Below are 27,181 nucleotides of genomic sequence, written 5' to 3' on the forward strand. Positions count from 1 at the left end.
GCCCCCGAGATCTCAGGGCTGCAGCGACCACCACCATACACTTCGTGAAGACTCGAGGGGACGAAGCCAGTCCGAAGGGGAGGACCCGGTATTGAAGGTGCAACTCCCCCACTTGAAACCGTAAGAATTTGCGGAAGGCGGGATGCACCGGAACATGAGTATATGCTTCCTTTAAGTCTAGGGAGCACATTCAATCCCCTTCCTCCAAAAGAGGATACAACACCGGAAGCGACAACATACGGAACTTCTCCCGGACTAGGAACTTGTTGAGCTTCCGGAGGTCCAAAATGGGGCGTAAGTCCCCTGTCTTCTTTGGGTTCGGCGAGAGCGCGGAGGGGGCCCGCCCCCATCCGCACATCCCGTCAAAAGGACGGCGCCGGTTTTTGTTGGCCTCCCCTACCCTGCTGCGGTGGGCGGCGGGGCGGAGGCCTAGAGAAGGGCGGCGTTGACTTCTGGGGGTATCGCCGCGGGGGAGGCCGAAAGGGCTTCTGTGGCGGGGCCCGAGGTTTAGGACGGACCAAGGATGCAAGAGAGCGCTCCTGTTCCGACAGACGTTTGGTCGCCGCCTCCAGGGACTCATCAAATAATTCAGAGCCAACACAGGGTAGATTGGCCAGACGTTCCTGCAAGTTCGGGTCCATGTCCAGGGTACGTAGCCAAGCCAGCCGGCGCATCGCCACGGCAAAGGCGGATACCCTGGAGGCCAGTTCAAATGCGTCGTAGACAGCGTGAAACAGGTATAGACGCAGCTGAGATAAGTTGGACATGAACGTGGCAAAACCCTCCTTGTGGGAATCCGGCATAACCCCTTGATAACGGGGCAAGTCTTTGACCATGCCTCGAAGATAAGAGGAGAATGTAAAGGCATAATTAAGGACCCTGGTAGCCATCAATGAGTTGGAATAGAGGCGACGACCAAACTTGTCCAGGGTCCGCCCCTCCCGTCCGGAAGGGACCGCCGCCGAAACCTTAGCGGGCTGCGACTTTTTCAGCGCCGACTCCACCAGCAACGACTGGTGAGACAGTTGTGCCTTATCGAAGCCCTTCCACGGTATGGTCCGGTATTTGGACTCCATCTTAGAAGGCACCGCTGTGACTGTAAGAGGGGAGTCTAAATTTCTCAGGAAGGTCTGGTGGAGGACCTTATTGAGAGGTAGACGAGGAGTTTCTCTCGGGGGAGTGGGCAGGTCTTGTTCCTCCAAAAACTCCTTCGTATACTGAGACCCAGCAAGCAAGTCCAGGTCCAAGGCCCGCGCCATATCCTGCACAAATTTTGAAAAGGAAGAGGGCCTCGCTGGCGGGGAAGGAGTACGCGAGGTCCGAGCCGCCAAGAAAGAGGGGGAGGCCTCGCAGGAATACCGAGGCTCCCTACCAGACCCCGATCCCCAGGAGGCCGTGCCGAGGGACCTCGAAGGGGTCGGGGACCGCCGATGCCCCGAGGAGCCCTTGGGGGAAGTCCCCGGGGTATGAGGAACCGAGGTCCTTCCCCTGCGCCTCGGCGAGGAGTCTCTCGAACCCCTTCCCCCAGGGGTGCGGAAGAGTCTCGGATTGTCGAGGCGGAGCTCCGAGACACGCAATGTCTCACCCCCGGTCGGCGAGGAGCGACCGCGTCTCCGAGGGGAAGTGCGAGAATGCTTAGGTTTCCTCGGCCGATGCCTCGTCCGAGGCCGACCCGAGGGCGAAGAGCCCCGGGAGGACCTCGAGGAAGAGGACGTGGAAGAGATCCTCCGAACCCGACGCACCTTGTCCCGAGGCCTGACACTCCTCAGGCTGGTCAACCGAGGTCGAGGGCAAGGTCGAGGACGGCCGACCTCCGGGGGCCGAAGCCGAAGGTACCGAGACCGAGGCCGCCTGCGCCGGGGCAGTCGAGGCCGGAGCAGTCGAGGCCGAAGCCTACTGCAGCTGCGCGAGGGCCCTGGACAGCTCCGAGGCAATCAGCACTCGGAGCAAGTCCTGGAAGACCGGAACCCCCATCATGGCAGGCAGGTCCGGGGCCGAGGAGTGCTTCCTGGAGGGCGACCTCGGTCTCGAGTATTCCCTCGGGGCACTGGGCTTTGCAACTCGGGGCGGGGCAGAGGACGACCCCCCCGCAGTCGAGGAGCCCGAGGATGGCTTCTTCGCTGACCCTGGAGTCGAGGAAGGAAGAGAGGACTTACCCGAAGCAGGCTTGGTCGAGGCAGCAGGCTTGGAGGAAGTCGAGGGTCGAGGCGAGGTCGGGGGACCGGAGGCCAAGGTCGAGGCCGGGGCCGAAGCCGAGGCCGACGTCGAGGCCTTCCCCGCCACGGGGTCCGCAGAGAAGAGCTCCGCCATCCGGGCACGGCGTCGGCGGAGAGCTCTAGACTGAAAAGTTGAGCACCTATCACAGGAGTCGGTAGGATGCTCAGGACCCAAACACACCAAGCACCACCGGTGAGGATCGGTAATTGAGAGCAACCGATCGCACCGGGTGCACTTTTTAAAGCCCATCAAGGGACGGGACATGGACACAAAACCCGGCCGGGAACGAACGAGGTCCCGCGGCCGCGGCTACCGGGAGCCCCCGGAGCCAAACCAAAATACTTTTTTTTTTGACGAAAACTAAAAGAAAAGAAAGAAAGAAAAGCAAATCAAGCACAGCGACCGTGAAATAACGCACAGCCGCGGTGTCAGAAGGCTAAATTCGAAGAGCACAATTTCCACAGGGCTTCTGGCTCCGCGGAAAAAAATGAACTGAGGACCACGAGGTGGGGATGCGCCCTCTAGTGGGCAAGAAGGCATGCACATGCGTGGTGCAGTGTAGCAAACTTGAAACTTCAATCAAGTTTGCTTGAAAAGCTGTCCGCGCTGGGGCTCCGTAGATGACGTCACCCACATGTGAGAATATCATGCCTGCTTGTCCTGGGATAAAACCCGGGTGTCTTAATCCGTCTTCCTTTTTCTGGAGCCATATGGTAACCCTACATCAGCGCTGAAGCTCACTGGAAAAGATATGAACCTGGAGAGACACCCACGGAAGTGCCCCTGATTGGCCAGCAACTCCAACTCGGTCTCCCTGATTGGTGGATGAGCAGAGCTCTCCCGTATTTAAATTGATGATACACTTCGAAGTAAGGCAGCGCTGATTAGAGATCACATTATCGTAGAGCTGCGCCTCAGATCACGTTCTCCTCATTTGTCGTTCTAGACTCGACTGTTTCTTTGAACCGCCTCGACTTAGCTTACGGTTCAGAGGAAAAGTCGGGGCTTCTGAAACAACAAAGGAGGCCGTGGAGAACGTTCATCCATGCACCTTCTCCGTAATTGCTTTGTAGGAATAAAAAGATCGCCCAGCCTTTGCTGTCAGCTACCTAGGCAGAGCTCCACTGAGCTGAGAAACCCTTCACAAACTCCTCGTTTCACCGTTACACAGGGGTGCAAGTTTCACATTTGAGATAGGCTAGGCTGGAGCTGCAGGGCACTGCTTTCCCATAGTGCTAGAGGTCCTAAAGTTTGAACCGTGGCTGGCCAATGACTGCGAAGTACGGGGACGGGGCGAGGTTTGTAAGCATTGTGACCGGAAATGGGGTCTCGTCGGTGTGGGCCAAGCGATATTATCAGACTGCAGGAAGTTCCGTAGGGATGTCGATAAGAATGAGCGCTTAAGCGATGAGGACGGGAGGCAGACTGGGAAAAAACATATATATATATTCTCTGGTTATGAACTAATATTATTAGTCCTTCAGGATCAAGACCACAATGAAGCGATCGATGGCTCACAAGGGGCTGCTGCAAATGGTTGTGCTCCAACAGCTCCGGACTTATGGTATCAAACTAAAACACTGGAACTGTAAACAGGCGGCCCCGGAAGAAGGAAAATGTGTAGCGACTCCAATTGTACTTGAGGAGCGTGTGAGTATAACTAATAATACTATCTGGGAAAGTAGGGTATGATGAAGGAAGTCTCTTAATCTGTTGTACAGAATACATATATAAGTATAACTGCTGTGGTATTCTGTGTGGTAGGCCTATGGACTGATTGTTCTCAAAGTTAAGTAACACTTTCAGTAAACTGAGGGGTAACCGGGGAGAAGGTGCCCCAGGCAATGATGCCCAGCATTGCTGTGCTGTGCGGCTCTAGGGTTACCAGACATCTTGGAAAACCTGGACATGTCTTATTTTTAGAGGACTGTCTGGGTGCCTGGAGGGTTTCCAAAATCCATCCGTCTGTCCAGGATTTGGAAGCCCCCGACCCCGGGGCCATGTCTGGAGAGTGACTGCGCATGCAAGGATGTTGACGTGATGATATGTGCATGCGCTTGATGACATTATGTTGATGTCCATGCATGTGCGGACACGGTCCCGAACTCGGGGTGGAATGGGGCAGGGCTGGGAACAAAAAGGGGTGAGGCTGGGGACGGAATGGGGACTAGGTGTCCTCTTTTTTTAATATAGGAAATCTGGCAACCCTATGTGTGCCCCCCCCTTCAAAATCTTAGGTGGCACCAAACAGCATCTCCTAGTTGCTGCTCGTGCCAGTCTCAGTTCTCACTCTGATGTCACTTTCTGGTCTTGCATCCAGGAAGTGATGTGATAAGGAGAGCTGAGGCTGGCACGAGCAACTAGAAGATGTTGCTTGCTGCCACCGCTGAAGGTTTTGAAGAGGTGGGCGGAGAGGAGAGTATCTTCTTTCTTAAAGGACCTTCGACCACAAGAAGTCATCCGCTGAAAATCAAAGGCGGGCAGTTTCATGGCGACGTCAGGAAGTATTTCTTCACCGAAAGGGTGGTCGATCATTGGAATGAACTTCCATTGCCAGCAGCATGCTCGATTTTAAAAAGAAATGGAATACGTATGTGGGATCTCTAGCCGGATGAAGTCTGGGGGTGGGTCATTAGCATGGGTAGACTTGATGGGCTACAGCCCTTTTCTGCCGTCATATTCTATGTTTCTATGTACCAGCACCCAGGGCCGTCCACCCCCTCCCCTTTCTCGCTATGCCACTGAATACTTTAATAAAAAAGTGACCAAGACTAATTATGTCTGTGTCATTTAAGGAGGCCTGGATCTTCCCTGCCTATCAGATAGGGACTGGGAGATTTTGCTCACTGCTGCTGAAGATTTTGAAGAGGTGGGTGGGCAGAAAGGAGGAGAGGTGCCAGCGCCTCTGCCAAGGCAGCACCTGGAGTGGTCCTCTCCCTCCTTGTTATGCCACTGAATACTGGCTTTCTAGTTCAATATAAATATCAGTCTTGAACCAGTGGGTTTATGCACCTTCATCCTTGGGATGTGTGGAGAAAGCCTCATTTGCATTTTTTATTCCGCCTTCCTTCTCCCTGGGCTGTCCTTTATGCCCCAATTAGTTCTCTATACATGCGAGGTGGTAGGAACCAGTCTGTTCTGACCATGTTTCTTTCTTTATCATCCGATTTAGTCCACAAACATATGACCCCATTTATCAAGCTGCACTAGAGGTTTTTAGTGCAGGCCGGTGCGGTAAATGCTTTGATGCTCATAGAATTCATATGAGCGTTGGAGTACTTAGCTCACTGGTCCATGCTAAAAACCTTGATAAAGGGGGGGGAGGGTAGTGGGGGTAGAAAAAGTAATACTAGCAAAGGAGCCCGGAGTAATTAGGAGAAAAAAAAATAATTAGAAAAGGCTATCTATAATGTGTTCTCTTCCCTGAGAAAATCTATTTGTCAGTAACAGTGGAAAATTTTTATATATATCCAAGAAACTCTTCTGCTGGTCTGGCTAAAAAATGATATATTTAACTCCCAAATATATAATCAAGCATCTATGTGGATAGCTCAACAAAAAAAAAGAGGCTCCTAGATCTTTACTTTCTGTCTATATGATAAGAAAACTTTCCTTCTCTCTTGAGTTTGCTTCATCACATCTGGGTAAATCCATATCTAATGGTCATAGAATAACTCCTTAGATCTTCTAAAGTATATATTCTCATTAAGGTATTCAAATCTTGTTCAAAAATAAACACCACAAATAAAGTAGTTCTTTCCATCACTGTTCATGTTTCTAAAACAAAAAAAACAATTAAGTTATTTACATCAGGTATTATTTCTCCATCTTTTTTATTATCTTGAATTTCCATTTGCTCTTCATTATTTTCTCCTCAATAAATGGGTGTGATTTCCTGACACTTTTTTTTAGGTAAAAGGCAAATAATACATTCTGATCCTTTTGCATGTGGTGAGGACCCTCTCTCATCTAACAGTTTGTATGTAAGCATAATTTCTCTGATATTATACAGTCATGTGAAAAAATTAGGACACCCCATGAAATATTCAGTTCTTTCTTAAAAAATGTTCACATATCGATGTCAAGTCTATTTTTTATTTATATCTGGAAAAGAAAGTGATGTAATTGCAGGTAAACAACAAAAGTTTTCCTTGATTTACTCATGGAACAAAAGATATCCACAAAAATGTTTATTCTAACTGAGGAATAAATTAGGACACCCCCCACATATCCTCCCACTTAAAGTGGCTCTAATCACACACAGGTGTATCACATCAGGTGCACATGATTAGAACATCGTTACTCAGCATTTTGAAGGAGGTTTGCCCTTCTTAAACCTCAGACATTTAGTTTGGTGTGCTCATGACTGCTGTGGTGAGAGTGAACACCATGGTGAGATCAAGAGAGCTGTCTGAGGCTTTCAGAAAGAAAATTGTAGTCTGGTAAGGGATATAAAAAGATTTCAAAAGAATTTGACATTAGCCATTCCACGGTCTGGAAAATAGTGTACAAGTGGAGGACTTTCCAAACAACTGCCAACATTCCGTCCAAGCAAGTTGACCCCCAGAGCAGACCATGCAAAGAGGAAACCTTTGATCTCTAAGAGAAACATCAAGGCCAGACTAAAGTTTGCCAGAGAGAACGTAGACAAACACCAGGACTTCTGGAATAGTGTTGTATGGATAGATGAGTCTAAAATTGAATTATTTGGACAACAGAAAAGAGGACATGTTTGGCATACACCAAATATAGCATTCCAGGAAAAAGACCTCATATCAACTGTGAAGCATGGGAGTGGAAATGTCATGGTTTGGGGATACTTTGCTGCAGCAGGATCTGGCCAGCTCACCATCATAGAATCCATAATGAATTCTACTGTGAAGATGGTGCTTGAGGAACATGTGAGACCATCTGTAAGAAAATTAAAGCTGAAGCGGAACTGGACCCTGCAACATGACAATGACTCAAAATATCAGTAAATCCACCACATCCTCATCACCTCGTGCTTAGATTACTGCAATGCGCTACTCTTGGGTTTTCTACTCAGTCATCTTTCTCCCTTTCAATCCGTCCAGAATTCGGCTGCAAGACTCATATTCCGTGAGAGCCACTATACTCACGTTACCCCTCTCCTAAAGTCACTTCATTGGCTTCCCAGCCATTTCTGAATACAATTCAAATTCCTACCGACCTACAAATACACTTAATGAAGTAGTGCTAGTTTTCCCCTTCTTCTTAACGCGCATAATCAGAAGAAGGGGCTCTATAAAAGTGTCTGCCTTCTAGGAAGCCATTGGGCAATCTAAATATAAAATTTAAAAAAGCAAAACCCTTATCTTTGTAATCATTCCTTCTTATTCTTATATTGGGCCTTCTTTGTTTGCTTGATGGTCATGAATCTACCTAGGTATGTAGTCTCTTTTCTGGAGCAGAAATTTCTCAATTTATTGCTACTTTTTGTGTTTCTCCCTGAGGCGTTTATATTTGTTTTCTCCTTTGTCTCAACACCAGGTCATTTGTCATTATGGAATCCTTGAAGAGGGTGGGGATTACATACTCTCATTTCACACATGCAGGCTAGTTGGTTAAAAAGAGTACCGTATTTGCCGGCGTATAAGACGACTGGGCGTATAAGACGACCCCCCAACTTTTACAGTTAAAATATAGAGTTTGTTATATACTCGCCGTATAAGACTACCCCTTCTTCCGCACACCTTCTGCACAACAAATAAAACTTAAAAGAACATCAGAATTTATTTCAACAATTTTAATTAATTCACTAAAGCTGAATAGAACAATAAACCCATGGGAGCTGCTATGCTATTTGTTTTCTAAACTGTTAACCAAACTGAAACTGTCAATGATAGAAGGAAGATAACACATAGAGGGAGAGAGCAAGTGCCGGGCAAGTCCCTAGCAAGTTTGCTGGCATGACAGTTTCCCTTTAAAAGCCTTCAAAAGCCTCCTGTTCGCCCCCGCAACTTCCTTAAGGGCATCTTTATCCCTCTCTCATTTCTCTGCTGACCCCATTTCCAGCATCAATCTCTCTCTACTTTCTCATTCCTGTCTCTCCCCTTTCCCTCCTCTAATCTCCCTGCCAGCTGTTTCCTTCCTTTTTACCTTCTCCCTTCCCTCCTCCCCCCTATCCAACAGTAGCTCTCTTCCCAACTCTTTCCCTCTTCCCCTCCCAGCAGCATCTCTCTTTCTACCTCTCTCCAGGTGCAGTAGCAGCTCTCCCTTTATCCATCAGCTTCCCAGCCTCCAACAGTGGCTTCCTCTCCTTCCAGCAGCTCTCAGTACTTGCCTGCAGCAGTGATTTCCTTAGGCAGCCTTGGGTCCGTTGCCGCCTCTGAGGAAAGGGAAAGTTGCCAAAGTGAATCACTGCCCTGATAAGTACAGAGCTGCTAGGAGAGGAGACAGCCACTGTTGAAGGCTCCCCATGATCTTACTCCTGCTGTGCCCTGCACATTCGCGACCCCCCCCCCCCAAGCCGGCAAAAACAGCTTTGCACCGCAGGCCCAGCCGCCCAAGACGAGTCGGAGACCCCTACCCGCCGCATCCTGCACGTGGGCAGACTCAGCACAAACGCTGCTGATGGCCCCAATCGACACGCTGACCTCCCCGCGCACGCTGACCATCTTCTCTCTGCCTGCACTTTCCCCGCGGCCCTCTTCGGCGACTCAGCAGGGGCAGCGATCAAGACAGGCTGCAAACGTCGGGACCTTCCCTCTCTGAGTCCCGCCTATTTTGTTTCAACTTCCTGTTTCCGCATAGGCGAGACTCACAGAGGGAATGACCGCCTGTCTTGATCGCCCGAGGCTGGGAGGAACAGAAGATTTCTGCAAACACCATCGGGGCAGAAAATTTAACGGGTCCATCTCGCCGGTCCTGTGCGGACCGGCAGGAATTTTCTGCGGACCAGCGGTTGAAGAACTGTGATGTAAACAGTACCCGGCGTATAAGACGACCCCCGACTTTGGGGAGGATTTTAAGGTACTGAAAAGTCGTCTTATACGCCGGCAAATACGGTATATGTCAGATCTATGTATAATGGAGTACATTTTCCAGTGCTTTAAAAGCTTTTTGGGAAGGAGGGTCTGGTCTCCATACTTTAATGGAAAATAGAGTGGGTAGCCAGGCTTATACTTACCTGCAAAAAAATAAATAAATCTGGGATTGAACTACTTTCCATTGGATTCTTTTAACAATGGAGGCATGGACATGGACAGACTCGGGTTTTGAAACTTCACAGACATGGACAAACTCAGGTTCTGAACCTTCATAGATAGCATTGTCAAAACTTCCTGTTTTAGAAAACAGAGCAGACTCAAAACTAGCTGTAGTTGCATTTACATTGGATTGGAATGTAGCGTTTCAGCATTTCAGAACTATTCAATCCTCACTCAGAACCTCTCCCATGAACCCCCTGCACTTAGCTGGGGGCCATCTGTGTGGTATAGTAAGAGGGAACTGAAGCAGTCCCTTCTTTCTGCCACATCTGGCTCTGGACATATAAAATAGTGCCTCTTAATACTACCACTAGGAGTCAGCCCTCCATATAAGCTGAATAAGACCCACATAAGAGCCAGAATCTAGCATGTGCCTAGATATTTCCAGATATTCAATGCTAGTGCTCAGACATGGCCCAGCATTGAATATTTGGGTTTGATTTAGTCAGTGATCAGTGTTAAACAAAACAACAACAAAAAGCTCACTACTATTTTTTAAAAGTAAGTTAGGTGATGTTTTGTGGTAGCAGAATCTGCTAAATTTAATAAATGCAATGAAATGCTCTAACATCTAGCGTCTTAGATCTGGAGTAACAGCATGTAATATTAGTTACTATTATTACATACCTTTCTATGTTCACTACTACAGCAAAATAATTTTCTATTAGTGCGTAACATAATTAGTTTTGTTAAGTGTTTGTATTTGTGAAAGTGTTTTAATGAAATTAATTATGGAAAAATTATGTTCTTACCTGTTAATTGTCTTTCCCTTAGACGCAGTAGATGAATCCAGAGACCAATGGGATAGCTCACATCTACCAGCAGGCGGAGATAGAGAAACTGATTAACAGGTGGTCCTATTGGCTGGCACTCCTCCTGTCTCATCAGTATAGCTCCTTGCCCAAGCACACGTAACCAGCAATAGGCATAGCATGTAAAAAACTTCTTTCCCATAACAAATCTCAAAATGCAATAATACAGAAAACAACCTGCCATAATAACAAACTGCGAAAGTTGCAAAAGAAAAAACCGAGAGACAATATCCAGAAAGGGTGGGGCTCTGGATTCATCTGCTGCGTCTAAGGGAAAGAAAATTAACAGGTAAGAACATAATTTTTCCTTCCCTAGCAACAGCAGCAGATGAATCCAGAGACCAATGGGATGTAGCAAAGCAATCCTCAATCTGGGTGGGAAGCAAACGCCGTCTCCGCAACAACCGAAGCACAAAACGCCCCTACCGCATGCGCCCCCACATCCAAGCAGAAATGGGGAGAGAAAGCACGCTCGGAAGACCAATTAGCCGCGATACAAATCTCCTCCAAGGAAAAAAAAAAAACCTCTGGGCCGAGCCCAAGAAGTAGCCATCGCTCCAGCGGAATGGTCATGAAGTTCTTTCGCCAACCGCTTCCCTGCCAGCAAGCAAGCATAAAGAATGTCCTCCTGGACCCATTGAGCGATGGAGGTTTCGGACGCCACCAAACGTTTGAGGCGTCCCTTGAAGAATGCAAAAAGGAGATATAAACAACTAAAAGTCATAAGAAACCGAGCTCACAGAGAACGCTACGTACATATAAAAAAATGCAGTGAATAAAAGCACTGGTCCCAATTTCCCCTCACAGGAAGAAGGAAGGAAAAGCGAACATGACATAAAAGAAAGGATGACACCCCCCTAGAAAGAAATAATGGTACCATCCGAACTGATACCCCATATTTCGGAAATCAGAAATAGGAATCCCCGTTGAACAAGGCCTGCAACATAGAAAACTGCAGAGCTGAAGCCATGGCCACAAGAAACCCCATGTTCAACGGCACAGCCCTTTAGAGTCCCAAAAGACAAGGATGAAATGAAGCCTTCGGTATACTGAGAAGAAGTACGTGAAGATTGTACTCCAAACCGGGCTTTCTAAGAGGCGCATGAATATACCGCACTCTGTTTAGGACCTGAACTACATGAAGCTGAGAAGTAAGCGAAGAGCAATATACCTAGCCCATGTAACAAGCTAAGAATGGCACTAGAAGCTGAAGGGAATTGAATGCTAAGCCCTCGGCAATACACCTGTGCCAAAAAGGAACTCTGGAGTGGTTCAAACGTTAAGAAGCACCCAAGAGAGGAAAAACCTCCAAAAGGAAGCAGAAGCCACAGGAGAAGACATCCGTAGCACCTGGATAAGAGAAGAAACAACCTGCTTCGCATAATCCTTACACGTCAGCCAAGATTTTTCAAAAAACTAGGTCGTAATACTAAAGTAGTACAAATATCCATGTTGAACGGACCCTAGGCGAGCAAAGCCGGAGATACCAGGAAACTTCTTAGTCCGGCTGTTGAAAGACTCATCAAATCCGCAAAGTAAGGATGGCGCCGCCAATCCAGAGATTCTACAAATACTGTGCCCGGAAAGCGAGCTCGAGGTGGCAAATCCAAGCCATCGGAAAACACTGAAAAAGAGAAGGCAGAAGCGAGAAAGGAGCCATGCAGCTACCCCCTCTAACTCCCACTCCCTGGGCCTGCCGAAGAAGCTAGGAAGCTTAGAATTGAGAGACGAGGCCATGAGGTCTAGGTCAAGCAGATCTCACTTCCATAAAAAGAGCTAGAACGCTTGAGCCACAAATCTCAATATCCAGGATGCAGAAGATTACACTATTACTAACATGCACACTTTCCAGAGCGTACACAGCGCTGTACACTGTCACATACAAGAAATGGGCCATGCTCAGATTCCGCGGAGAGAAAGTCTATCCAAACTCTTATCCTGATCCATAAAAGGATCTGCCAACAGAAGACGAAGATGAGAGTCCACCCATTGAAGTAGAACAACTTCACCTGCCAATGAGTACAACACTTACTGCCCAAGCAGTAGAGAAATACCCCCATCCTAATACTGACCAAAAGGACCCTCAGCGGCAATCCGGAAGAATGATCTGAAGCTCCAGAAAGGTAGCCTGACCCTGCTCAAGAGCAGAAGAATGAACAAGTACTGAGTCGCCTCTGAAGACCAGATTCCAGGAGCTGAGGATGGAAGCCACGGAGCCCCCCAACCCGACAGCCCGGGATGGTCGGTGATCATGAGATAGTCCAGCAAAGACCGAGGCATGCCTTGAAAAGAGAAATTGTGCGGAGCCACCAAATCATACAGAGTGATGCAGGAGGAGCATACCAAATAATTGGTGCCCTGAGATACCGGGAACCACCGGAACAAAAGCGACTGCTGTAGCGTAAGAAAGGGAAAGCAAGCCGAAGTCCCCAGTGGAGTCAGCAATATGGATCCCAGAAACTGTACAGAATCCCATACTCTTGGTCATGGTAAGCGAAGAAGAATACCAATCTGAGACCGAGACCCCACGCCCAAGTCTCCGGAAAGATACACATGTCTCTCCTATATGAATAAAAACATCACCCCGATATACCTATTAATAGTACAGGAGAAAAGAGTGCTGTGCAAATTCAAAGATGCACGTGTAAAGAACTGAGGAAAAGATATCACCCTTTTCATGTCAGTCAAATGGCCCGACTGGAAGTCGTCCGAATCAAGCAGGCAGTCAAGAAGAAATTAGATGAATCGCCTGGTAGTGCCAAAACGGTACCACCGCCCTCATCACCTAAAATGTTCGTGAAGCCTTGGGTAGGCAAAATGGCATGTGCCAAAACTGAAAGCGCCGCTCCAAGAGAGGCAGGCAAACCAAGTGCCGATTCAGAGTCCATAGAGAAAATGTAAATATACTCCCAGGTTGTCTGCAGAAATGTGTAACCCCGAGAAACTAATTCAGCAGAATGGGATCCAGCCTGCCCAATGCCCCCTATCTCGGGCACCATGCGGTAAGTGGAACAACGTCCCTTAGTTCCCGAAGAACTACAAGAACCGTCCTGAGGACCAGTAACACTGAAAAGGGAAACACAAAACATAGAGACTCCAAGAACGAACTGGAAAACCTGAGGAGAATGCAAAGATGCAAGCATCCTGAAAAATCTTCACAGCCCTCTGACCTGAGTGATTATAGTGTCTTCTCCCTCATGAGAAAGCCTGAAGAGTCATTGGAAGAAGTCAAGATCCCCTCAGAATGAAGTGCAGAAGGTCAGGGAATGGCAGAATAAGACTGTAGGATCTGCAAGAAGATTCTCCTAGGAAAAATCAAGGTTCACAATGTAAAGAGGAATATACTGGAACCATGAAAACAGTACTAACCCCATGCAACATGAGCGAAATACGTATGTCCTTTAAAGTGAATACGTACTAGACTCAATCAAGATGCTGCATCTACCGCCCCGTGGAAAACAACAGCATCCTTACAGGTATCAGACAAAGCTCACATAGTTAATGAGAGCTTCAGGGATGAGGCTAACAGCCACATAGTGCGTGAACCTCCATGGGTTTGATAGAATAGGTAACTGGCTCCTGGTTAAAAGGAGCTGTACAGCCTTTTCTGTCTGGTTGGGGGGCCCGTCTAGCATGTGCCATGAGAAAATGGTGACAGGAGAAACCAGCGTGATAAGCATGGAAATCTGAAGTCCAGGCCCCCTCAGAAATAGAGAAAGAGAGTCCTGGCCGCAGGAATATGCGCAGTGTCATTATGCCCATAGAGATAGCCCGAACTTGAAAACTGCTTGTACTACCTTTAGGCATAAATATCCTGTGCCACTACTAGACACATGCAGCTCAGCACAGAGGCCCAAACAAGGACAGTTACCAATAGACAAAGGCTCAATCTGCAGGGACCCCAAAAGAGACAATGAGATACCTGTGTGAAATACAGGGCACTATCTTACTGCTGATCTCACCGTGCCGTGAGTTGCCGTATGTCGCCCCAGTCCGGAGACAAACCGAGACTGGGTGACCTAGCACAGGTCAGAGTCTCTCTGGTAAACCCCTTGAGTGCTAACCCCAGAGTCCGATTAAACAAGCAGCTTCCTTCAAGGGAGTACAGCAGGAACACAGACATAGACATATAAAGCTGCCCAAGCTTGTCCCAAAGCTGGTGAAACACATACAACTTGTCTGAACCGGAAAGAAGAGAAGCCCCGGCATACCCTGACCAAAGTCAGCTGGAAACAAATTACCGGAACACTGCAGCTCTCCCGCCATCGCCGGAGACCCATGCGCACGCCTGATTCTCGCTGACACGTGGCCGCTGCATCAACGCTCCTAGAAACATAGTCGGATTCGAGCCCCGCAAAATTTACCCTGCCGCATCTTGCATAGAAAGAAAATCAGACTCGGGGAATAACCAGAAGACCGGAAAAAACATATCCCATCTCATGCGCGCTGCTATAAACCGGCACCTGCACAATCAGCTGCACATGGCCGTGACAAACACTGATGAAAGAGAGCCTCAGAATAAACAGGACTACTGCTGCACTGAAACCCAACAAAGAGAACAAGTACGAGCATGAAATCGCATCGCTACTGCTGCGCTGTAACCAACAAGGAAACAAAGCGCATGCATGCAAAGGGCGGGAAGTCCCGGCTCCCTCCATGGATTTCTAGTCATAAAACTTAGCCTCAATAAAATATCCATACCTTAAATGTATGATGACCAAACCCACAGTACTAAGACTCCCAAACAGAACCTGAAGTTCAAACAACTATAAAAGCCAGACATACTCACAGCTTGTTGTTAGGGCTGGCTGAAGCCAGTTTGCAGCAAAAGCATGGCAGAATGTAACAACTGTGGTCTCTTTTTTTTTTTTTTTTTACAGAGAAGGGAAAGAAGAAAAAATTTGAGACCCAGTCAGACCCTCTAGCAATGGAGGGAGGGTGAGGCAGGGACAAGGGGGGGCCCAAGTGTAATCTCTAAAGCCGGCACCGTTCAGCTGGACACCCCTGTCTCACTGAAGAGAAAAATCTCAACAGGAGAAATAGCACTTCCAGCTCACTGAAGAGAAATCTCAACAGGAGAAACAGAATGGCAGTCTCACTGAAGAGAAACCTCAACAGGAGAAAATAAAGTTCCAGCCACAGCCAGAATTCAGGAGCTAGTTGAATTACATTACATTACATTAGGGATTTCTATTCCGCCATTCCCTTGCGGTTCAAGGCGGATTACAAAAGGTTAATTTAAAAAGAACAGAGTTACAATGATTAGCTAGAGAGGTAGATTGTAGGTCTTATAGACATTTTGCGCGTTGTTGAGGGTTAGGTGGTTTGTAAGAGAGTTAATAGGTGGTCATAGTGGAGATTCTTTTGTTGTTATTAGTGTAGTAATGGGTAGATCAAATGTCAGTTTTAGAGTTACTAAGAGGTCGTGGTGTTATTGCTGCTTCAGGAATTTCTTGAAAAGTGTGGTTTTTATTTCTTTTCTGAACGTCCTATAGTCTGGGGTGGTCATCAGAAGGTTGGAGATCTGGTTGTCCAGCCTTGCGGCTTGAGTGGCTAGGAGGCCGTCGTGTAGTTTTGTTCTTTTTACTTCCTTGATTGGGGGGGGTATGAATGGGGAGTGCGTTTTTCTGTGTCTGGTAGCGACCTTTTCCTGCTGGGAGATAGAGATTACTGATGAGACAGGAGGAGTGCCAGCCAATAGGACCACCTGTTAATCAGTTTCTCTATCTCCGCCTGCTGGTAGATGTGAGCTATCCCATTGGTCTCTGGATTCATCTGCTGCTGTTGCTAGGGAAAGGGTCTTTACTTAGGGCCTATTTTATGAAACTGTTTAGCGCAGGCCGCTACAATAACTGTCCCAAAGCCTATAGGGATTTAAAGGGCTTTGGGGCCATTGTCGTGCAAATTTGTAAAAGGGTTGGGTTGGAGGGGGGGAGACAGTAAGATGTGAATTGGCAAATGCCAGAAGAAGATCTAATAATGGAAAATGGTAATGAAAATTTTTTGTTAAATAAAATACATTATTTATTACGTTCAGTAATTCCTTTTTTTTCTTTACCTGACAGACTAAAACATTTGGAACACCTCTATATGCACTACCTAAGTCTTATGTGCAGGAATATGGAAACATTCCAATGTAAGTACAGATTAAATATTACAGCAATATTCCAGATGATTAAAATAATTTTGATCATCAATCTAAAATTACTCTTAGTGCTTCCTTATATTATTGATGAGAAGGTCAGGCAGGTTTGTTTTTATTTTACAAGTAAACAGCTTACTTTGCCTCTTTTGTACAGTAAGTTTGAGCTCACACTCAATCCAACTTGTTGCTTCTTTGGTATTCTCTTCCTTTCAGGATATTCTCAGCAGTGTGCTTTGGAGCTTAACATAGACATCAGATAACGATGAATCATGCTTCTTATTTTGCTGGACCAGTACAGACCAGGGGGTTGAGTCTCTATACCAGCAGATGGAGACAGAAATTTAAACTATTCAAGTGACATCACTAATATTAGGACTAATGCAGCCTGGAATTCTTCAGTATTTTTCCATCTTCATTATATTGTCAGTGGTCTTCATTAATTTTTACTGTAGGGCCACTTTGAATTCTAATGAAACAGAAAAACATGACAGCAGGTAAAGACCAAATGGCCCATCCGCAACAACCACTATCTCCTCTCCCCAAAATATTCCACATGCCTATCCCACACTTTCTTGAATTCAGACACAATCTTTGTCTCTACCACTGGGAGACTATTCTACACATTTTTCACCGTTTCTGTAAAATGTGTTTTTGTTAGATTATTCCTGAAGTTATATCTTCTCACTCAATTGAAAGAGATTCGCCTCATACGTATTTATGGCACATAGGTATTTAAACATCTATCATATCTCACCTTTTCTCCAAAGTATACATATTGAGATCTATAAGTCTCTCCCCATACACCTTATGACAAAGACCTCCGACCATTTTAGTAGCCTTTTTCTGGACCAACTTCATCTTGTTTATATCTTTATGAAGGTGTGGTCTCCAGAATTGTATGCAATATTCTAAATGAGGTTTCACGACAATCTTAAAAAGGGGCATCAATACCTCCTTTTTCCTACTGTCCATTCCTTTCCCAATGAACCCTAGCATCCTTCTACCTTTTGCCATCACCTTTTCATCCTATTTGGCCAGCTTAAGATCATCGCATATTAAACCAAAGTCCTGCTCCTCTTTTGAGCACAAAAGTTCTTCACTCCCTAAACTGTATTATTCCCTTGGGCTTCTGCAGCCCAAATGCATGACCTTGCATTTCTTAGCATTAAATCTTAGCTACCAAATTTCAGACCATTCTCAAGCTTCACTAGTTCCTTCCTAATGTTATCTACACCATCAGGGTACCTACTTTATTGCAGATTTTGGTATCATCTGGAGTGAAATTGTTCAGCCCAAAGCCTCAGAGAAAGGATACCTAGCAAGTCACCTGGCTCTCTAGGACCTGAGGGCTAAAGGGCCCTTCCAGTTCAATGATTGTCCTGAGCACAGGGGGATGAAATCAAGGATGCTCTACACCCAGATATTGTGAAATCAAACTTCCCAGACCCCTCTACCCTGGAGTCGAGTCATGGCAGGGAGTCGGAGAAGGAAGACATCTGCTTGGTATCACCCTCATCTGAGGCACATAGCCAACCAACTAACGCCACTGGATCCAGATGCCAAGATCCCACTCTTACTGAGCAGAGAGGCACCAGAGCTGTTGAATATCCACGAGTCACGCAAAGGCCCACGTGGCACCCCCTATACACAAGGAATGAAAAGAGAGTAAGTTCTTGCCTTGCTAATATCTTTTAGAAACATAGAAACAAGATGGCTGATAAAAGCCAAATGGCCCATCTGGTCTGCCCATTCACAGTAACCATTATCTTTTTCTCTCTCTGAGAGATCCCACATGCCTATCCCAGGCCCTCTTGAATTCAGACACAGTCTCTGTTTCCACCACCTCTTCTAGGAGACTGTTCCACATATCTACCACCCTTTCCGTAAAAAAATATTTCCTCAGATTACTCCGGAACCTATCACCTCTTAACTTTATCCTATGCCCTCTCATTGCAGAGTTTCCTTTCAAATGAAAGAGACTCGACTCATGCACATTTATATTACATAGGTATTTAAATGGCTCTATCATATCTCCCCTCTCTTGCCTTTCCTTCAAAGTATACAGATTAAGATCTTTAAGTCTGTCCCCATACGCCTTATCACGAAGACCACATACCATTTTAGTAGCCTTCCTCTGGACCGACTCCATCTTTTTATATCTTTTTAAAGGTGCGGCCTCCAGAACTGTACACATTATTCTAAATGAGGTCTCACCAGAGTCTTATACAGAGGCATCAATACCTCCTTTTTCCTACTGGCCATTCCTCTCCCTATGCAACCTAGCATCCTTATAGCTTTCGCCGTCACTTTTTCAACCTGTTTGGCCACCTTAAGATCATCACATACAATCACACCCAAGTCTCACTCTTCTGTCGTACACATAAGTTCTTCACCCCCTAAACTGTACTGTTCCCTCTGGTTTTTGCAGCCTAAATGCATGACCTTGCGATTCTGTCTTCCTACTCCCTCAATCAGACAGTTCAAGTCAAAGATGAGATTTTGATGCCAGTCAGCCCTCAAGGGTATGAAGAATAATGTATTATCATAGCTCACTGGGGAATGTTTCTGATTTTTATGGTTAATCCATTCTGTCACTTTTTTATATTTTCACAGTAAAACAGCACTGTATTCGGGGAGCCTCCCTGTACCCCTTCAAGTTTATTAGGATTTTTATATACCGCCTATCAAGGTTATCTAAGCGGTTTTTACAATCAGGTACTCAAGCATTTTTCCCTCTCTGTCCCGGTGGGCTCACAATCTATCTAACGTACCTGGGGCTATGGAGGATTAAGTGACTTGCCCAGGGTCACAAGGAGCAGTGTGGGGTTTGAACCCACAACCCCAGGGTGCTGAGGCTGTAGATCCAACCACTGCGCCACATACTCCTACACTTCCTATGGGTTCCTATAGGACTATCACATGCTTTGATACAAACTCCACACACTTCCTATGGGTTCCTATAGGACTATCACATGCTTTGATACAAACTGAAGGGAAGCAGTACCCTGTGGTGAAGGAGGAGAAATCAAAAACCTGGAGTGGATTCCTTCTGCATGGAGAGAATACCCTGTCGTCCATAATAACACACCTATCTACTAGAAAAGATATTAGCAAGATAAGAGCCTAATCTCTAACATGTACACTTTGTCACAACCTGGGCTCCTGATAAGTGCAGCGAGCCTGGTTCACAGCAACTGATACCGCTCCCAGCGCGTTCCTTCCAACTAAGGAATCCTTCAGGCTCCCTAGGCACCGGCCTAGGGTGAAAATGTCATTTAAATGTCCACAGTGAAAACAGGCAAGGAAAATCACACATACCCAGAAATGTCCAAAATCAAGATATACTTTTATTCCTGACCCTGAGTCAGGCTGCTCTAGTGTTACCTGCAAGATACAATACTTTTCAACACATTTGTTCAGGAACCAAAACATAAAATTCTGGGCCAACCTGGCCACCCTGGTTTCACAAACAATCACTTGATTCTTATTTCAAAAATAGAAAAACAAACATATCAGAATTTTGGCTGGACTTTGGTCTTTGCAACTCAGTCCTCTTCACCAGCCTTAAATGTTAAAGATAGGTTTAGCAATGCTCTCTTCCTATGAAGGAGCAGTAGGGAGAAACACATAAAATACTTGCTGCATGAAAAATAAAACTTTTCAAAACCAAAAAAGTAAACTGCTAAACTTGGAATCCTTCTACAGGCAGCCTGCAGCTAGGGAACTCACACAAACGGGTTCCCTGCAGAAACTTATCACTGCTAATTAGCCTCCAGCTGTGTGGAGAGGAGGAAAACAAAACGCTGCGTAGTTTGCAAATGTTTAGGCAGTTCAAGGCAACAAACTACGTGAAAGCATTCTTCAGAGCCTAGCTCTGGGAAGTTTAAGCACTTCTGAACACACAGCAAACTTAGTCCCAAAACTTTCAGAACACAGGTAAGCATCAAAAATAGCAAAGCATTTCCAACCTTTTTAGCTTATGTCCTTTACTTCCAATCTCCCACTAGGACTAATTGGCACACCAATGTCTAAGGGTTCCCAGCTTTCCAGCTGCCTCTCAATGGTGGGATCAGACACCTCTGAAATGTCCACCATCTCACAGTCTTTTCCCAGCTCGTCAGCATTCAGCTGGGGAAACAAGTCTTGCAGCTGCTGAGGCTCCCGTTCCCAGCCTCTCTACTCCTCCCCCTCCCTAGTTCTGAGCTGCCTCGTTTTAACTGTCTCCAAGCTACCCTTCCCTGCTTTGAAGAGGGGGAAGGGAGAATGCTCCCTCTGCAGCTTTGACTGCTCATGTGAAAGCTTCCTGCTGATTCTGTCTTTCTGGGAGATGTAGTTTCCTTGCTCCTGAGGTTTTAGGTGAGCTAACAGCAGGCTTGGCAGTCATCAATAAGGGAGGTCAAGGGAGGTCAGCGCTGTCATACTCAGCAGAGCAAACCTGGTCAGCTCTCCGGCATAGGGGTTTACTGTTCTTCCTAGACCATCTTGTGACTAAGCTAGGAGGAGAGCTAGATTTGTTACAACTTTGGTGTAGTCATTTACCAATGGCGTTCCAAACACTCAAGCATTCAATGTCTTCTTGAGATAGTATTATATAGGTAGTATATATAGTACTGTAAAGATAGTATTGTATAGATACCGTGTTTCCCTGAAAATAAGTTTTATATTAATTTTGGGCCCAAAAAATGCACTAGGTCTTATTTTCGGGGTAGGTCTTATTTTTTTCATGTACAATGAGCATCTCTGCTCCACCCAAATTCTTCCTCTTTCTTCCCCCCCCACGTGTAGCATCTTTCCTTCCCTCTCACCCATCCCCTTGTGCCTTCCCTCCCATCCCCCCATGCAGCAGAACCTTTGCACAGCATCTTTCTATCCCTCCCTCCCATCCCTTGTGCAACAGAACCCTTGCACAGCTTCTGTCCCTCTGTTCTTCCCATCCCCCCTGTGCAGCATCTTTCTATCCCTCCCTCCCATCCCCCCCTGCTGCTGCGCAGCCGAACCCCTGCTCACCCATCCATCTCTCCCTCCCATCCGAACCCTGCCGACCACGAGACCGACATACCTTCTTCCAAACAGCAGCATCGGTAGCAATCTAAATAGGCTGTTTCATGGCTTTCTCCCACCAGGGCATTCTGTGTGTCACATTGCTGATGACATCAGTGATGCGGCAGAGGAATGCCCCGGCGGGAGAAGGCCGAGAAGTAGCCCGTTTAGATTGCTGCCCTTTGGAAGAAGGTATGTCGGTCTCACGGTCGACGGAGTTCAGATGGGAGGGAGAGATGGGTCAGCAGGGGGGCGGGGGGAAGCGCTGCTGCCGGTGAATCCAATGCTTCAAGTAGGGCTTATATTAAGACCTACCCCGAAAATCATGTAGGGCTTATTTTCGGGGAAACAGTGGTATAGATCAGTGTTTTTCAACCTTTTTTGGGCAAAGGCACACTTGTTTCATGAAAAAAATCACGAGGCACACCACCATTAGAAAATGTTAAAAAATTTAACTCTCTGCCTATATTGACTATATATAAAGTAATTCTCTTGAATAGGAATCAAATAAACACAAAGAAAGTATTTTATAATTACTTTATTATGAAATAAAAATTATAAAATACTTTATTCAGAGCGAAACCTGGGCCTGTTTGGCTGAACACAAAGCTGATATTCTGGCTGGAATGGAAGAAAGACACACACGTAGCTCTTCGTCAACAGCTCTCAGTCTCTCTCTGTATTTGGTTTTTATAGCATACAAAAATAGACAAATATACCCTCCATCCTTTTTATTAAACCACAATAGCAGTTTTTAGCGCAGGGAGCTGCGCTGAATGCCCAGCACTGCTCTTGACGCTCATAGGCTCCCTGCGCTAAAAACCACTATTGCGGTTTAGTAAAAGGTGACCATATTGTAAAATATAGACAGCAGATATAAATTCAGAACTGTGCATAGTAAGTGAAGGGAAGTTTTCATCTCTGGGAATTTACCCAGTTAACTATTAAGTTATTTGGGCAAATTCCTTTGAAAACTGTGGTAATACTGCCTCCACTTTGCTAAATTTAAAATAAAATCATTTTTCCTACCTTGTCTGGTGATTTCTGGTTGCACTTTCTTCTTCTGACTGTGCATCCAATCTTTCTTCCCTTCTATCAGCCTGTATGCTTTCTCTCCTCCACACCTCATTCCCTCCCCCAACTTTTTCTTCCTCTCTCCCTGACCTTTCTTTCTTTTTTTCTGTTTCTCTTCTTTCCTTCTGTTTCCCTGCCTGCCCCCTTTCTTTCTTTCTCCCAGCCTCCTGTCCAGCAGTAACTCTCTTCCCTTCCTCCCCTCCCAGCAGCATCTCTCCGTCTCCCTCTCCAGTAGCAGCTGTCCCTTTTTTTTCCTTGCCCAGCAGCTTCCCAGATTCCTTTCCCTCCTCCCCTCCCAGAAGCATCTCTCCTTCTTCTCCCTCTCCAGTAGCAGCTGTCCCTTTTTTTATCTTGCCCAGCAGCTTCCCAGATTCCTTTCCCTCCTCCCCTCCCAGAAGCATCTCTCCGTCTCCTTCTCCCTCTCCAGTAGCAGCTGTCCCTTTTTTTCCTAGCCCAGCAGCTTCCCAGATTCCTTTCCCTCCTCCCCTCCCAGAAGCATCTCTCCTTCTTCTCCTTATCCAGTAGCAGCTGTCCCTTTTTTCCTTGCCCAGCAGCTTCCCAGATTCCTTTCCCTCCTCCCCTCCCAGAAGCATCTCTCCTTCTTCTCCCTCTCCAGTAGCAGCTGTCCTTTTTTTTCCTGGCCCAGCAGCTTCCCAGATTCCTTTCCCTCCTCCCCTCCCAGATGCATCTCTCCTTCTCCTTCTCCCTCTCCAGTAGCAGCTGTCCCTTTTTTCCCCTGCCCAGCAGCTTCCCAGACTGATAGTGGTTTTCTCCCCTCCCAGCAGCTCTTCTTACTTCCCAGCGCAGCGATTCACGAAGGCAGCCTCGGGTCCTTTGTTGGGTCGCGCCGCCTCTGAGGAAAGAGGAAGTTGCATCATCAGAGGCAGCCGCGACTCAGCAAAAGCCCCGAGGCTGCCTTCGTGAATCGCTGCGCTGGGAAGTAAAGGTGAGCTGCAGAGAGGGGAGAAAGCCACTGTCGGAGGCTCCCCAAGATCTCTCCGGCCCAGCGCACGCTTCCGATGCTGATCTTGCCGGTCCTGCGCGGACCGGCAGGAAGTTCAAATGAGTCAATCTTGCCGGTCCTACGCGGACCGGCAAAAATTTCCTGCGGACCGGCGGTTGAAGAACTGTGGATTAGATCGCCAAGACAAAGTGAGTCCTGGGTGATCGACTCACTTTGCCTTGGCGAGCTACTGGCGCCCCTGCCTCGGGCCCCCTGTAAGCTCCGGGCCCGGCGGCCCTGCGGCACACCAGGCAACATCTCGCGGCACACTAGTGTGCCGCGGAACAGCGGTTGAAAAACACTGGTATAGATAATGCATTGATGCACCTTGTCCAGTTTGCCTTGTCTTGATTAGATTGTAAGTTCTTTTGATCAGAGAATCTGTTCTGTGTTTGATGTAAAGTGCTGCATATGTCTAGCAGCTCTATAGAAATGATAGCAGTATAGTTGGTAAAGCCTGTGATGCTGTTTAAATTCTTGCAACAAGGCTTCACGCTGCACTGAATACATTATTCCTGGGAGCATTTTGATTAAATTTGACTTGAATCCCCTTACTGTCTGCCAATCTTCTTTTCTTCCTGAGTACACCAAGTACAGCATAAGGCCTTGATACAAGGAGTTAAACAGCATTACATGCTTTACCCTGACTATCTCAAAAAGGCATTGAATGCTTGAGTTTTTGGAAGGCAATTGGTAGATGACTACACAAGGTGTACGTGTTCAGCTATTAGCGAAGTATGTTAAATTTCTGTTATTTTACACAATAAAGTACAGATATTGAAGGTTCATTTATACTGCTAGATCTTTTTGCATAAAATGTCTTTTTATCATTATTTGATGACAGGAGAATGCTTTCCTATTCTTTTATGATTGTAACACTGTATTAGTTGGGTTCTAAGGAATCCAACCCATGAAGCTTTATATAATCGGTGGCTTTGAGGTATCCCAGGACTGGCTTTAAATTTTTTTTTTAAATTATTTTCTGATCAAGCACAATCAAATTCATGGAAAAAACTTCAATTTGCACAGTTTTTCCAACTTTAGGTTTTTCTGGACAACCCTAACAAGGGGGTTATGGTGAGATGTGTACCTGGACCTTTTTATGTGAGATTCATTATGGTGCCCTCTAAGGTCTATCACCGAAAATCTGCTGGAATGTCTGTGTGGCCAGTCAGTTAAAACAACTGACCCTTCCTATATCCTAATGGCTTGTTTTGTGCATTTTTCTTTTGGATGTGGGTTTTGGGTTGGTTTTTTTTTTTTTTTTGTTTGTTTGTTTTCCAAAAAGATAGATGCACTGAGCACAAACACCATTTTTGAAAAAACAAGACTGCCGTTTTGAAAATGGGCTTCTATTATGTCCCTTCCAGATTCAGTACCCTAGGTGTTCAATCTCTTCCCGCAATCCTGGTTGCAGAAATCCTAACACTTTTCTGAGCACATGCACCTTCCACCTTAGAGAGAGAATTAGAGCCCCTTGTAGTTTTCATTTACCACAAGCAATCTGTGCAGAAGTTTTCTGCTCTACATCTTTTTCTTATTTTTTCTATTTAAATTTCATCTCTTTCTGTGGCTTGAGTGCCTTGAGACCCCTTTGTGGTGATCTTCTGTCGTAGGAAAGGACGCTGCTTCACTGAGAAATTTCAGTGGATATGTGGAACCAGCCTGCTGTGTGTCACCCTTCCTGGACTTGGGGCCCATTCTCCTGGGAGCTCACTTGTCCTCTGACCTTGTGAGGTGTTTAAGCGCAGACTGTTTGCGTCCTAAGTAAAAAAATCTTCCGAGTTTCAGGGTGCAGGCTGCGTTTCCTTTCCCCGGTCACTTGGAGAGGGTCCATGGGGTTGGAGGTTACAGTCAGTATCCGTCCAACTGGCAGTCCGAAAATCTTGAAGTTTGGCCATTTGAAACAGTTTCTGAGGCAGAAAATCATTTTCCTCCATTCAGCTGCAGTGTACAGAGCTGACAAACAGGCACTTCAGAGACTGCGAGTGCATCTTCATTATTTCCTATGGGAACTTTGAGGGTGGTTTGTGAAACTCTCTAAAACTAATTTTTGAGAGTGTCTGAGAGTAGGATTCAGTTCTCTCAAATCGCTATTTTTTATTTTTGGATTCTGTTAATTTTTGCCTTTTGTGGCATGAATTCGCTGGCAACGGCCATCTTGGATTTTTATTGATCTTTTTTTCAAAGTTTTTTTTTTGTCTCAAAACCCCTCGATTTGATTAAAAATCATTTAGAATGGATTCCCCACCCCTAACCTGTTGAATGTGTGCATTGATTTTGCCAAACTGGTGCTGGATCAGCAACCATGTACTGTGTGCCACAGTGCGCTGGGGGAGGGGGCGGAAGCTTCTGGCTTCTCCTCCGGTTTCCTCCAGGGCTGGGGAGCAGGCCTGGATCCATGGTTTAGAGAAAAATCCCACCTAGAAGCCTTTCTGGAGTCTGACGCCAAATACTGGCATTTCGAGTCTGGGGACTCTTTTAGCACGGTGTGGGCACTTCAGCAAGACCCACCAATGGACAAGGGGTGTGGCTTTTCACTGGACTTTATTCGGCTCCTCTGGAAAGTGTATTCTTCAGTCTCAGCTCATTTGATGCAACCTGTGGGCATGTCAGTTTCTTCTCTGCTGGTTGTGCCAGTGGCAGAGCTCCCTTTTCAGGAGCCCTCTTGTCTGGATATGGCAGGGCTTGATTGCATTAGTTGCCATGTGGATACTATGCCTCTTGTGTCTTCTGACATTGCTTCTATTTTGGATGCAGCTGATACCCTTTCTGGAACTAGTCAACACAAGTCAAGATTTAGGTAAAGATCCCTCCTTCCGCAGACTTTTTAAGCATGGTTCTGCCCACCATTTTATTGCCAAGGTTCCGAAAGAGCTCAAATTGGAATCTCCACCTTCCATGTCTCAGTGTTCGGTCATGGACCATTCTAATGTGCTGTCTTCCTTTTTTTCTATCCCATCTTCAGCTTCTTGGTCTGGTTACAGAACAATGTAATACATTAGAAAGCTCTTTCTGGCTCTCTAAAGTTCTGACTAAGCTTTATCCCCTGGTTCCTGATTTTCAGTAGTTTTTGGGCAACCTAAAGTGGATATGGCTGTAACGCAGGTTACTCGATGCATGGCCCTCTCTAGCAATGTGGTAGTAGTACTAAAGGATTCTCAATTACAGAGTGGATGTTATATTAAATAAGCTTTTTGAAGTGGCTTCTTTAGATATCAACGGTGGCTACAGCCTCTTTTGTGGCACATGCCTGTCACACAAGATTATGCAGTGTGCCCTCTGCAGACGTGGATACCTGTCCCCAGCTAATGATGGACGGTGTGAATTATGTGGTGGACGCCCTTTATGATTTCAATAGAGTTCTTAGTAAGGGCTCAGCTTATGTGGTGTCTGCTTGCTAGACTCTTTGGACCCATCACTGGGCTGGGGATGCTGCCTCCAAAGCCATTTTAAACAGATTGCCTTTCAAGGGTGAGCTTCATTTTGGCAAAAGTCTTGACCTCATGGCCAGTGTTGTTGATCGCAACCCTGAGTCTCCCTGTGAACAACTCTTATCAGATTTTGGGAGATGACTGTAGTAATTTTTGGTCCCCCATTGATTTTGTCAGGGATCATCGGGCTCATCCTCCCAAAGATATATCCAGGGATACTGTCTTCA

At 46.4% G+C, this 27,181-nt stretch overlaps 1 protein-coding gene across 1 annotated transcript in view; it reads left to right on the forward strand.

Moving 5' to 3' along the window:
* Positions 1–3,104: 3,104 nt before the first annotated feature.
* The window catches only part of ARHGAP11A (Rho GTPase activating protein 11A), a 76,041-nt gene continuing 51,964 nt past the window's right edge, over positions 3,105–27,181 (forward strand). Inside the window, exons 1-2 of the mRNA XM_033952398.1 lie at positions 3,105–3,867; positions 16,324–16,394. Of these exons, the coding sequence (XP_033808289.1) occupies positions 3,715–3,867; positions 16,324–16,394 (224 nt within the window). The 5' untranslated portion in view covers positions 3,105–3,714. The remainder of the gene's footprint in view (positions 3,868–16,323; positions 16,395–27,181) is intronic.

Source organism: Geotrypetes seraphini, chromosome 7, assembly GCF_902459505.1.
Source record: "Geotrypetes seraphini chromosome 7, aGeoSer1.1, whole genome shotgun sequence".
Taxonomy (NCBI): Eukaryota; Metazoa; Chordata; class Amphibia; order Gymnophiona; family Dermophiidae; genus Geotrypetes; species Geotrypetes seraphini.